General features: G+C 51.1%; 1 protein-coding gene across 1 annotated transcript in view; it reads left to right on the top strand.

Annotated features, from left to right (window-relative positions):
• Positions 1 to 13,456, top strand: part of LOC135536530 (amyloid beta precursor protein binding family B member 2-like) — an 87,492-nt gene that overhangs the window by 35,094 nt on the left and 38,942 nt on the right. Inside the window, 3 exon segments of the mRNA XM_064962836.1 lie at positions 1,205 to 1,351; positions 1,719 to 1,855; positions 4,007 to 4,121. Coding sequence (XP_064818908.1) covers positions 1,205 to 1,351; positions 1,719 to 1,855; positions 4,007 to 4,121 — 399 coding nt within the window.

The raw sequence follows: 13,456 nt of genomic DNA on the forward strand, positions 1-13,456 counted from the left end.
TCAGTCAAAGGTTATGTAGAGTTCAGTCTGTCTACCTCTTCCATTAGAACCATCCATCCTTCCATCCCTCCATCCTTCCATCCCTCATCCCTCCATCCCTCATCCCTCATCCCTCATCCTTCCATCCCTCATCCTTCCATCCCTCATCCCTCCATCCCTCATCCCTCCATCCTTCCATCCCTCATCCCTCCATCCTTCCATCCCTCATCCCGCCATCCCTCCATCCCTCATCCCTCATCCTTCCATCCCTCATCCCTCCATCCTTCCATCCCTCATCCCTCATCCTTCCATCCCTCATCCTTCCATCCCTCATCCCTCCATCCCTCATCCCTCCATCCTTCCATCCCTCATCCCCCCATCCCTCATCCTTCCATCCCTCATCCCTCCATCCCTCATCCTTCCATCCCTCATCCCTCCATCCTTCCATCCCTCCATCCCTCATCCCTCCATCCCTCATCCCTCCATCCCTCCATCCCTCATCCCTCCATCCTTCCATCCCTCCATCCCTCATCCCTCATCCCTCCATCCTTCCATCCCTCCATCCTTCCATCCCTCATCCCTCCATCCCTCATCCCTCCATCCCTCATCCCTCCATCCCTCATCCCTCATCCCTCATCCTTCCATCCCTCATCCCTCCATCCTTCCATCCCTCATCCCTCATCCCTCCATCCCTCATCCCTCCATCCCTCATCCTTCCATCCCTCATCCCTCCATCCCTCATCCCTCCATCCTTCCATCCCTCATCCCCCATCCCTCCATCCTTCCATCCCTCATCCCTCCATCCCTCATCCCTCCATCCCTCATCCCTCATCCTTCCATCCCTCATCCCTCCATCCCTCATCCCTCCATCCTTCCATCCCTCATCCCCCCATCCCTCATCCCTCCATCCCTCATCCCTCCATCCCTCATCCCTCCATCCCTCATCCTTCCATCCCTCCATCCCTCCATCCCTCATCCCTCCATCCTTCCATCCCTCCATCCCTCATCCCTCCATCCCTCCATCCTTCCATCCCTCCATCCCTCATCCCTCCATCCCTCCATCCTTCCATCCCTCATCCCTCCATCCCTCATCCCTCCATCCTTCCATCCCTCCATCCCTCATCCCTCCATCCCTCATCCCTCCATCCTTCCACCTTACCATACAATCTAATAATTGTGTGTGTGTATGTGTAACCTGCGTCTGTCTGTGTGTGTGTGTGTGTAGTGTTTTGCGGTGCAGTCTCTGGGTTGGGTAGAGATGGCAGAAGAGGACCTGTCGCCAGGGAAGAGTAGCGTTGCCGTTAACAACTGTATCCGACAGCTATCCTACTGCAAGAGCAACATCAGAGACTCGGTCGGCATCTGGGGAGAGGTGAGAGAGAGCAGGAGATAAGGATGGAGGGAAGAAAGAGGAGGAGATAAGGAAGAAAGAGGAGGAGAGATGTGCTATTTCAGAGTGAGAGTGAGAGTGAGAGTGTGAGAGTGAGAGAGAGAGTGAGAGAGTGAGAGAGAGAGAGAGAGAGAGAGAGAGAGAGAGAGAGAGAGAGAGACAGAGAGAGAGAGAGACAGAGACAGAGACAGAGACAGAGACAGAGACAGAGACAGAGACAGAGAGAGAGGCATTTCAGAGTGTTGATGTCTTCACAATTATTCTGCAATATAGTAAAAAATGTATGTGTGTGTGTGTGTGTGTGTGTGTGTGTGTGTCTGGGTGTGTGTGTGTGTCTGGGTGTGTGCAGGGTCAGGACATGTATCTGGTTCTGGTGAACAACATGTTGAACCTGGTTGATCCTACGGACCGTTGTCTTGGCAACGTGCTTCATTCTCAGCCAATAGCAAGCATTCGTGTCTGGGGGGTCGGACGTGACAATGTCAGGTGAGTCACCATGACGAACACACACACACACAACGATGAGCCAGCCTACAGGGAGGAGGTCAGAGACCTGGCAGTGTGTTACCAGGACAACAACCTCTCAACTCAACGTGAGCGATACAGGAGATGATCGTGGACTAAAGGAAAAGGAGGGACGAACAGGCATTGATGGGGTTGAAGTGGAGCTTGAGAGTTTCAAGTTCCTTGGTGTCCACATCTCTAACAAACTATCATGGTCCAAACACACCAAGAGGGCACTACAACACCTATTCCCCCTCAGGAGACTGAAAAGATTTGGCATGGGTCCTCAGATCCTCAAAAGGTTTTACAGCTGCACCATCGAGAGCATCACCACCTGCTCTGCATCTGACCGCAAGGCGCAACAGAGGGTAGTGTGTATGGCCCAGTACATCACTGGGGCCAAGCTTCCTGTCATACAGGACCTCTATACCAGGCGGTGTCAGAGGAAGGCCCTACAGAGGGTAGTGAGTACGGCCCAGTACATCACTGGGGCCAAGCTTCCTGTCATACAGGACCTCTATACCAGGCGGTGTCAGAGGAAGGCCCTACAGAGGGTAGTGAGTACGGCCCAGTACATCACTGGGGCCAAGCTTCCTGTCATACAGGACCTCTATACCAGGCGGTGTCAGAGGAAGGCCCTACAGAGGGTAGTGAGTACGGCCCAGTACATCACTGGGGCCAAGCTTCCTGTCATACAGGACCTCTATACCAGGCGGTGTCAGAGGAAGGTCCTAAGAAATTGCCAAAGACTCCAGCCACCCTGTTCTCTCTGCTACTGCACGGCAAGCGGTACCGGAGGGCCAAGTCTAGGTCCAAGAAGCTTCCCATAAGACTCCTGAACTAATGGCTACCCAGACTATTTGCATTGACCCCCCTCCACATTGACTCTGTACCGTAATACCCTGTATATAGTCTCCACATTGACTCTGTACTGGTACCCCCTGTATATAGCCTCCACATTGACTCTGTACCGGTACCCCCTGTATATAGCCTCCACATTGACTCTGTACCGGTACCCCCTGTATATAGCCTCCACATTGACTCTGTACCGTAATACCCTGTATATAGTCTCCACATTGACTCTGTACTGGTACCCCCCTGTATATAGCCTCCACATTGACTCTGTACTGGTACCCCCTGTATATAGCCTCCACATTGACTCTGTACCATAATACCCTGTATATAGTCTCCACATTGACTCTGTACTGGTACCCCCCTGTATATAGCCTCCACATTGACTCTGTACTGGTACCCCCTGTATATAGCCTCCACATTGACTCTGTACCGTAACACCCTGTATATAGTCTCCACATTGACTCTGTACCGTAACACCCTGTATATAGTCTCCACATTGACTCTGTACCGTAACACCCTGTATATAGTCTCCACATTGACTCTGTACCGTAACACCCTGTATATAGTCTCCACATTGACTCTGTACCGTAATACCCTGTATATAGCCTCCACATTTCTCTCCTCCTCCTCCTCTCCTCGTCTCTCTCCTTTCCTCCACCTCTCTTTAATTAACTCCTCCTCTCCTGTCCCTGTCTCCTCTCCTCCTCTCCTCCTCTCCTCCTCTCCTCCTCTCCTCCTCTCCTCCACCTCTCTTTAACTATCTCCTCCTCTCCTCCGTTGCTTCCCTGGACTCAGAGAGAGTAAACATGTTCTTGTTCTCCCCCTATATTTCTCCTCCTCTCCTCTCCACTGTTAACCCTCTCCTCCTCTGTTAACCCTCTCCTCTCCTCCTCTGTTAACCCTCTCCTCCTCTGTTAACCCTCTCCTCTCCTCCTCTGTTAACCCTCTCCTCTCCTCCTCTGTTAACCCTCTCCTCCTCTGTTAACCCTCTCCTCTCCTCCTCTGTTAACCCTCTCCTCTCCTCCTCCCTCTCCTCCTCCCTCTCCTCCTCTGTTAACCCTCTCATCCTCTGTTAACCCTCTCCTCCTCTGTTAACCCTCTCCTCCTCTGTTAGCCCTTTCCTCCTCTGTTAACCCTCTCCTCCTCTGTTAACCCTCTCCTCTCCTCCTCCCTCTCCTCCTCCCTCTCCTCCTCTGTTAACCCTCTCCCCTCCTCCTCCCTCTCCTCTCCTCTCCTCCTCCCTCTCCTTCTCTGTTAACCCTCTCCTCTCCTCCCCAGGGACTTTGCGTACGTAGCGAGGGATAAGGACACCAGGATTCTGAAGTGTCATGTGTTCCGTTGTGACACTCCAGCTAAAGCCATCGCTACCAGCCTCCACCTCATCTGCTCTAGGGTGAGTAACCTCCACCCTACTCCCTGTACCCTATACCCTGTACCCTAAAGCCATCGCTACCAGCCTCCACCTCATCTGCTCTAGGGTGAGTAACCTCCACCCTACTCCCTGTACCCTATACCCTGTACCCTAAAGCCATCGCTACCAGCCTCCACCTCATCTGCTCTAGGGTGAGTAACCTCCACCCTACTCCCTGTACCCTATACCCTGTACCCTAAAGCCATCGCTACCAGCCTCCACCTCATCTGCTCTAGGGTGAGTAACCTCCACCCTACTCCCTGTACCCTATACCCTGTACCCTAAAGCCATCGCTACCAGCCTCCACCTCATCTGCTCTAGGGTGAGTAACCTACCCCCTACTCCCTGTACCCTACAACCTATACCCTATACCCTGTACCCTATACTATACACCCCGAATCAAATTTATGTAGCCCTTCGTACATCAGCTGATATCTCAAAGTGCTGTACAGAAACCCAGCCTAAAACCCCAAACAGCAAGCAATGCAGGTGTAGAAGCACGGTGGCTAGGAAAAACTCCCTAGAAAGGCCAAAACCTAGGAAGAAACCTAGAGAGGAACCAGGCTATGAGGGTGGCCAGTCCTCTTCTGGCTGTGCCGGGTGGAGATTAGAAACCTAGAGAGGAACCAGGCTATGTGGGGTGGCCAGACCTCTTCTGGCTGTGCCGGGTGGAGATTATAACAGAGCATGGCCAAGATGTTCAAATGTTCATAAATGACCAGCATGATCGAATAATAATAAGGCAGAACAGTTGAAACTGGAGCAGCAGCACGGCCAGGTGGACAGGGGAGAGCAAGGAGTCATCATGTCAGGTAGTCCTGGAGCATGGTCCTAGGGCTCAGGTCCTCCGAGAGAGAGAAAGAGAGAGAGAAGGAGAGAATTAGAGAACGCACACTTAGATTCACACAGGACACCGAATTGGACAGGAGAAGTACTCCAGATATAACAAACTGACCCCAGCCCCCCGACACATAAACTACTGCAGCATAAATACTGGAGGCTGAGACAGGAGGGGTCAGGAGACACTGTGGCCCCACCCGAGGACACCCCCAGACAGGGCCAAACAGGAAGGATATAACCCCACCCACTTTGCCAAAGCACAGCCCCCACACCACTAGAGGGATATCTTCAACCACCAACTTACCATCCTGAGACAAGGCTGAGTATAGCCCAGAAAGATCTCCGCCACGGCACAACCCAAGGGGGGGGGCGCCAACCCAGACAGGAAGATCACGTCAGTGACTCAACCCACTCAGGTGACGCACCCCTTCCAGGGACGGCATGAGAGAGCCCCAGTAAGCCAGTGACTCAGCCCCTGTAATGGGGTTAGAGGCAGAGAATCCCAGTGGAAAGAGGGGAACCGACCAGGCAGAGACAGCAAGGGCGGTTCGTTGCTCCAGAGCCTTTCCGTTCACCTTCCCACTCCTGGGCCAGACTACACTCAATCATATGACCCACTGAAGAGATGAGTCTTCAGTTAAGACTTAAAGGTTGAGACCGCGTTTGCGTCTCTGACATGGGTAGGCAGACCGTTCCATAAAAATGGAGCTCTATTGGAGAAAGCCCTGCCTCCAGCTGTTTGCTTAGAAATTCTAGGGACAATTAGGAGGCCTGCGTCTTGTGACCGTAGCGTACGTGTAGGTATGTACGGCAGGACCAAATCAGGTAGGTAGGAGCAAGCCCATGTAATGCTTTGTAGGTTAGCAGTAAAACCTTGAAATCAGCCTTTGCTTTGACAAGAAGCCGGTGTAGGGAGGCTAGCACTGGAGTTATATGATCAAATTCTTTTGTTCTAGTCAGGATTCTAGCAGCCGTATTTAGCACTAACTGAAGTTTATTTAGTGCTTTATCCGGGTAGCCGGAAAGTAGAGCATTGCAGTATAAACCATATACCCTAAACACAGTACCCTACACCCTGTGCCCTATACCCTACTCCCTGTGACCTATACCCTGTACCCTATACTCTGTATTCTGTACCCTACACCCCATACCCTGTACCCTATACCCTACTCCTTGTACCCTATACTCTACACCATGTACCCTACACTCTATACCCTATATAATTTACCCTGTACCCTATACCATATATAATTTACCCTGTACCCTACACCTATACCATATATAATTTACCCTGTACCCTACACCATATATAATTTACCCTGTACCCTATACCCTATACCATATATAATTGACCCGACACCCTATACCATATATAATTTACCCTGTAATCTACACCATATATAATTTACCCTGTACCCTACACCATATATAATTTACCCTGTACCCTACACCATATACCATATATAATTTACCCTGTACCCTATACCATATATAATTTACCCTGTACCCTACACCATATATAATTGACCCTACACCCTATACCATATATAATTGACCCTACACCCTATACCATATATAATTTACCCTGAACCCTACTCCCTTTACCATACTCACTCTACCCTACACCCTGTACCCTACAACCTATAGCCTACAACCTATAGCATACACCCTACACCCTATAACCTATATCCTACACCCTATAACCTATATCCTATACCCTACAACCTATATCCTATACCCTAAACCCTTCAACCTATAGCCTACACCCTATACCCTAAACCTATACCCTACACTCTATACCCTACAACCTATAGCCTACACTCTATACCCTACAACCTATAGCCTATACCCTACAACCTATAACCTGTACCCTACACCCTACAACCTATAGCCTACACTCTACCCTACAACCTATAACCTATATCCTATACCCTACAACCTATAGCCTACACTCTATACCCTACAACCTATAGCCTACACTCTATACCCTACAACCTATAACCTACACTTTATACCCTACAACCTATAGCCTACACTCTATACCCTACAACCTATAGCCTACACTCTATACCCTACAACCTATAGCCTACACTCTATACCCTACACTCTGTACCCTACAACCTATAGCCACACTCTATACCCTACAACCTATAACCTATATCCTATACCCTAAACCCTAAACCCTTAAACCTATAGCCTACACCCTATACCCTAAACCTATACCCTACACTCTATACCCTACAACCTATATCCTATACCCTAAACCCTTCAACCTATAGCCTACACCCTATACCCTAAACCTATACCCTACACTCTATACCCTACAACCTATAGCCTACACTCTATACCCTACAACCTATAACCTACACTTTATACCCTACACTCTATACCCTAAACCCTATACCCTTTAACCTATATACCCTAAACCTATAGCCTATACCCTACAACCTATAACCTGTACCCTACACCCTACAACCTATAGCCTATACCCTAAACCCTATACCCTACAACCTATAGCCTACACTCTACCCTACAACCTATAACCTATATCCTATACCCTAAACCCTATACCCTAAACCCTATACCCTAAACCTATACCCTAAACCTATACCCTACACTTTATACCCTACAACCTATAGCCTATACCCTACAACCTATAGCCTGTACCCTACAACCTATACCCTACACCCTATACCCTAAACCTATACCCTAAACCTATACCCTAAACCCTTCAACCTATAGCCTACACTCTATACCCTAACCCTAAGCCTATACCCTATAACCTATAACCTGTACCCTACACCCTATACCCTACAACCTAAAGCATATACCCTACACCCTCTACCCTACACCCTGTACCTTACACCCTAAACCCTATACCCTACAACCTATAGCGTACACTCTACACTCTACCCTACAACCTATAGCCTATATCCTATACCCTACACTCTATACCCTACACTCTATACCCTATACCATACACTATAAAACCTATAGCCTACAGCCTATAGCCTGTACCCTACAACCTATAGCCTATACCCTACACGCTATACCCTACACTCTATACCCTATACCATACACTATAAAACCTATAGCCTACAACCTATACCCTGTCTAGTGTCCTGGTCCCTGTCTAGTGTCCTAGTCCCTGTCTAGTGTCCTAGTCCCTGTCTAGCGTCCTAGTCCCTGTCTAGTGTCCTAGTCCCTGTCTAGTATCCTATACCTTGTCTAGTGTCCTAGTCCCTGTCTAGTGTCCTAGTCCCTGTCTAGTGTCCTAGTCCCTGTCTAGTGTCCTAGTCCCTGTCTAGTGTCCCAGTCCCTGTCTAGTGTCCCTGTCTAGTGTCCCTGTCCCTGTCTAGTGTCCCTGTCCCTGTCTAGTGTCCTAGTCCCTGTCTAGTGTCCTAGTCCTGTCTAGTGTCCTAGTCCCTGTCTAGTGTCCTAGTCCCTGTCTAGTGTCCCAGTCCCTGTCTAGTGTCCCTGTCTAGTGTCCCTGTCCCTGTCTAGTGTCCCTGTCCCTGTCTAGTGTCCCAGTCCCTGTCTAGTGTCCCTGTCTAGTGTCCCTGTCCCTGTCTAGTGTCCCTGTCCCTGTCTAGTGTCCTAGTCCCTGTCTAGTGTCCTAGTCCCTGTCTAGTGTCCTAGTCCCTGTCTAGTGTCCTAGTCCCTGTCTAGTGTCCTAGTCCCTGTCTAGTGTCCTAGTCCCTGTCTAGTGTCCCAGTCCCTGTCTAGTGTCCCTGTCTAGTGTCCCTGTCCCTGTCTAGTGTCCCTGTCCCTGTCTAGTGTCCTAGTCCCTGTCTAGTGTCCTAGTCCCTGTCTAGTGTCCTAGTCCCTGTCTAGTGTCCTAGTCCCTGTCTAGTGTCCTAGTCCCTGTCTAGTGTCCTAGTCCCTGTCTAGTGTCCCAGTCCCTGTCTAGTGTCCCTGTCTAGTGTCCCTGTCCCTGTCTAGTGTCCCTGTCCCTGTCTAGTGTCCCAGTCCCTGTCTAGTGTCCCTGTCTAGTGTCCCTGTCCCTGTCTAGTGTCCCTGTCCCTGTCTAGTGTCCTAGTCCCTGTCTAGTGTCCTAGTCCCTGTCTAGTGTCCTAGTCCCTGTCTAGTGTCCTAGTCCCTGTCTAGTGTCCCAGTCCCTGTCTAGTGTCCCTGTCTAGTGTCCCTGTCCCTGTCTAGTGTCCCTGTCCCTGTCTAGTGTCCCAGTCCCTGTCTAGTGTCCTAGTCCCTGTCTAGGTGTCCTAGTCCTGTCTAGTGTCCTAGTCCCTGTCTTGGTGTCCCTGTCTCTGTCTTGGTGTCCCTGTCTCTGTCTTGGTGTCCCTGTCTCTGTCTAGTGTCCCTGTCCCTGTCTAGTGTCACTGACCCTGTCTAGTGTCCCTGTCCCTGTCTAGTGTCCTAGTCCATGTCTAGTGTCCCTGTCCCTGTCTAGTGTCCCTGTCCCTGTCCCTGTCTAGTGTCCCTGTCCCTGTCTAGTGTCCCTGTCCCTGTCTAGTGTCCCTGTCTAGTGTCCCAGTCCCTGTCTAGTGTCCTAGTCCCTGTCTAGTGTCCTAGTCCCTGTCTAGTGTCCCTGTCCTAGTCCCTGTCTAGGTGTCCCTGTCCCTGTCTAGTGTCCCTGTCTAGTGTCCCTGTCTAGTGTCCTAGTCCCTGTCTAGTGTCCTAGTCCCTGTCCCTGTCTAGTGTCCTAGTCCCTGTCTAGTGTCCTAGTCCCTCTCTAGTGTCCTAGTCCCTGTCTTGGTGTCCCTGTCTCTGTCTAGTGTCCCTGTCTAGTGTCCTAGTCCCTGTCTAGTGTCCTAGTCCCTGTCTAGTGTCCTAGTCCCTGTCTAGTGTCCTAGTCCCTGTCTAGTGTCCCTGTCTAGTGTCCCTGTCTCTGTCTAGTGTCCCTGTCCCTGTCTAGTGTCCTAGTCCTGTCTAGTGTCCTAGTCCCTGTCTAGTGTCCCTGTCTAGTGTCCCTGTCCCTGTCTAGTGTCCCTGTCCCTGTCTAGTGTCCTAGTCCCTGTCTAGTGTCCCTGTCCCTGTCTAGTGTCCTAGTCCCTGTCTAGTGTCCTAGTCCCTGTCTAGTGTCCTAGTCCCTGTCTAGTGTCCTAGTCCCTGTCTAGTGTCCCTATCCTAGTCCCTGTCTAGGTGTCCCTGTCCCTGTCTAGTGTCCTAGTCCCTGTCTAGTGTCCCTGTCTAGTGTCCCTGTCTCTGTCTAGTGTCCTAGTCCCTGTCTAGTGTCCTAGTCCCTGTCTAGTGTCCTAGTCCCTGTCTAGTGTCCCAGTCCCTGTCTAGTGTCCCTGTCTAGTGTCCCTGTCCCTGTCTAGTGTCCCTGTCCCTGTCTAGTGTCCTAGTCCCTGTCTAGTGTCCTAGTCCCTGTCTAGCGTCCTAGTCCCTGTCTAGCGTCCTAGTCCCTGTCTAGTGTCCTAGTCCCTGTCTAGTGTCCTAGTCCCTGTCTAGTGTCCTAGTCCCTGTCTTGGTGTCCCTGTCTCTGTCTAGTGTCCCTGTCTAGTGTCCTAGTCCCTGTCTAGTGTCCTAGTCCCTGTCTAGTGTCCTAGTCCCTGTCTAGTGTCCTAGTCCCTGTCTAGTGTCCCTGTCTAGTGTCCCTGTCTCTGTCTAGTGTCCCTGTCCCTGTCTAGTGTCCTAGTCCCTGTCTAGTGTCCTAGTCCCTGTCTAGTGTCCCTGTCTAGTGTCCCTGTCCCTGTCTAGTGTCCCTGTCCCTGTCTAGTGTCCTAGTCCCTGTCTAGTGTCCCTGTCCCTGTCTAGTGTCCTAGTCCCTGTCTAGTGTCCTAGTCCCTGTCTAGTGTCCTAGTCCCTGTCTAGTGTCCTAGTCCCTGTCTAGTGTCCCTATCCTAGTCCCTGTCTAGGTGTATACCCTAAACCTATACCCTAAACCTATACCCTAAACCCTTCAACCTATAGCCTACACTCTATACCCTAACCCTAAGCCTATACCCTATAACCTATTACCTGTACCCTACACCCTATACCCTACAACCTAAAGCATATACCCTACACCCTCTACCCTACACCCTGTACCTTACACCCTAAACCCTATACCCTACAACCTATAGCGTACACTCTACACTCTACCCTACAACCTATAGCCTATATCCTATACCCTACACTCTATACCCTACACTCTATACCCTATACCATACACTATAAAACCTATAGCCTACAGCCTATAGCCTGTACCCTACAACCTATAGCCTATACCCTACACGCTATACCCTACACTCTATACCCTATACCATACACTATAAAACCTATAGCCTACAACCTATACCCTGTCTAGTGTCCTGGTCCCTGTCTAGTGTCCTAGTCCCTGTCTAGTGTCCTAGTCCCTGTCTAGCGTCCTAGTCCCTGTCTAGTGTCCTAGTCCCTGTCTAGTATCCTATACCTTGTCTAGTGTCCTAGTCCCTGTCTAGTGTCCTAGTCCCTGTCTAGTGTCCCAGTCCCTGTCTAGTGTCCCTGTCTAGTGTCCCTGTCCCTGTCTAGTGTCCCTGTCCCTGTCTAGTGTCCCAGTCCCTGTCTAGTGTCCTAGTCCCTGTCTAGGTGTCCTAGTCCCTGTCTAGTGTCCTAGTCCCTGTCTTGGTGTCCCTGTCTCTGTCTTGGTGTCCCTGTCTCTGTCTTGGTGTCCCTGTCTCTGTCTAGTGTCCCTGTCCCTGTCTAGTGTCACTGACCCTGTCTAGTGTCCCTGTCCCTGTCTAGTGTCCTAGTCCATGTCTAGTGTCCCTGTCCCTGTCTAGTGTCCCTGTCCCTGTCTAGTGTCCCTGTCCCTGTCTAGTGTCCCTGTCCCTGTCTAGTGTCCCTGTCCCTGTCTAGTGTCCCTGTCCCTGTCTAGTGTCCCAGTCCCTGTCTAGTGTCCTAGTCCCTGTCTAGTGTCCTAGTCCCTGTCTAGTGTCCCTGTCCTAGTCCCTGTCTAGTGTCCCTGTCCCTGTCTAGTGTCCCTGTCCCTGTCTAATGTCCCTGTCCCTGTCTAGTGTCCTAGTCCCTGTCTAGTGTCCTAGTCCCTGTCTAGTGTCCCTGTCCTAGTCCCTGTCTAGGTGTCCCTGTCCCTGTCTAGTGTCCCTGTCTAGTGTCCCTGTCTAGTGTCCTAGTCCCTGTCTAGTGTCCTAGTCCCTGTCCCTGTCTAGTGTCCTAGTCCCTGTCTAGTGTCCTAGTCCCTCTCTAGTGTCCTAGTCCCTGTCTTGGTGTCCCTGTCTCTGTCTAGTGTCCCTGTCTAGTGTCCTAGTCCCTGTCTAGTGTCCTAGTCCCTGTCTAGTGTCCTAGTCCCTGTCTAGTGTCCTAGTCCCTGTCTAGTGTCCCTGTCTCTGTCTAGTGTCCCTGTCCCTGTCTAGTGTCCTAGTCCCTGTCTAGTGTCCTAGTCCCTGTCTAGTGTCCCTGTCTAGTGTCCCTGTCCCTGTCTAGTGTCCCTGTCCCTGTCTAGTGTCCTAGTCCCTGTCTAGTGTCCTAGTCCCTGTCTAGTGTCCTAGTCCTTGTCTAGTGTCCTAGTCCCTGTCTAGTGTCCCTATCCTAGTCCCTGTCTAGGTGTCCCTGTCCCTGTCTAGTGTCCTAGTCCCTGTCTAGTGTCCCTGTCTAGTGTCCCTGTCTCTGTCTAGTGTCCTAGTCCCTGTCTAGTGTCCTAGTCCCTGTCTAGTGTCCTAGTCCCTGTCTAGTGTCCCAGTCCCTGTCTAGTGTCCCTGTCTAGTGTCCCTGTCCCTGTCTAGTGTCCCTGTCCCTGTCTAGTGTCCTAGTCCCTGTCTAGTGTCCTAGTCCTGTCTAGCGTCCTAGTCCCTGTCTAGTGTCCTAGTCCCTGTCTAGTGTCCTAGTCCCTGTCTAGTGTCCTAGTCCCTGTCTTGGTGTCCCTGTCTCTGTCTAGTGTCCCTGTCTAGTGTCCTAGTCCCTGTCTAGTGTCCTAGTCCCTGTCTAGTGTCCTAGTCCCTGTCTAGTGTCCTAGTCCCTGTCTAGTGTCCCTGTCTAGTGTCCCTGTCTCTGTCTAGTGTCCCTGTCCTGTCTAGTGTCCTAGTCCTGTCTAGTGTCCTAGTCCCTGTCTAGTGTCCTGTCTAGTGTCCCTGTCCCTGTCTAGTGTCCCTGTCCCTGTCTAGTGTCCTAGTCCCTGTCTAGTGTCCCTGTCCCTGTCTAGTGTCCTAGTCCTGTCTAGTGTCCTAGTCCCTGTCTAGTGTCCTAGTCCCTGTCTAGTGTCCTAGTCCCTGTCTAGTGTCCCTATCCTAGTCCCTGTCTAGGTGTCCCTGTCCCTGTCTAGTGTCCTAGTCCCTGTCTAGTGTCCCTGTCTAGTGTCCCTGTCTCTGTCTAGTGTCCTAGTCCTGTCTAGTGTCCTAGTCCCTGTCTAGTGTCCTAGTCCCTGTCTAGTGTCCCAGTCCCTGTCTAGTGTCCCTGTCTAGTGTCCCTGTCCCTGTCTAGTGTCCCTGTCCCTGTCTAGTGTCCTAGTCCCTGTCTAGTGTCCTAGTCCCTGTCTAGCGTCCTAGTCCCTGTCTAGTGTCCTAGTCCCTGTCTAGTGTCCTAGTCCCTGTCTAGTGTCC

Source organism: Oncorhynchus masou, unplaced genomic scaffold (genome assembly GCF_036934945.1).
Source record: "Oncorhynchus masou masou isolate Uvic2021 unplaced genomic scaffold, UVic_Omas_1.1 unplaced_scaffold_628, whole genome shotgun sequence".
Classification (NCBI taxonomy): domain Eukaryota; kingdom Metazoa; phylum Chordata; class Actinopteri; order Salmoniformes; family Salmonidae; genus Oncorhynchus; species Oncorhynchus masou.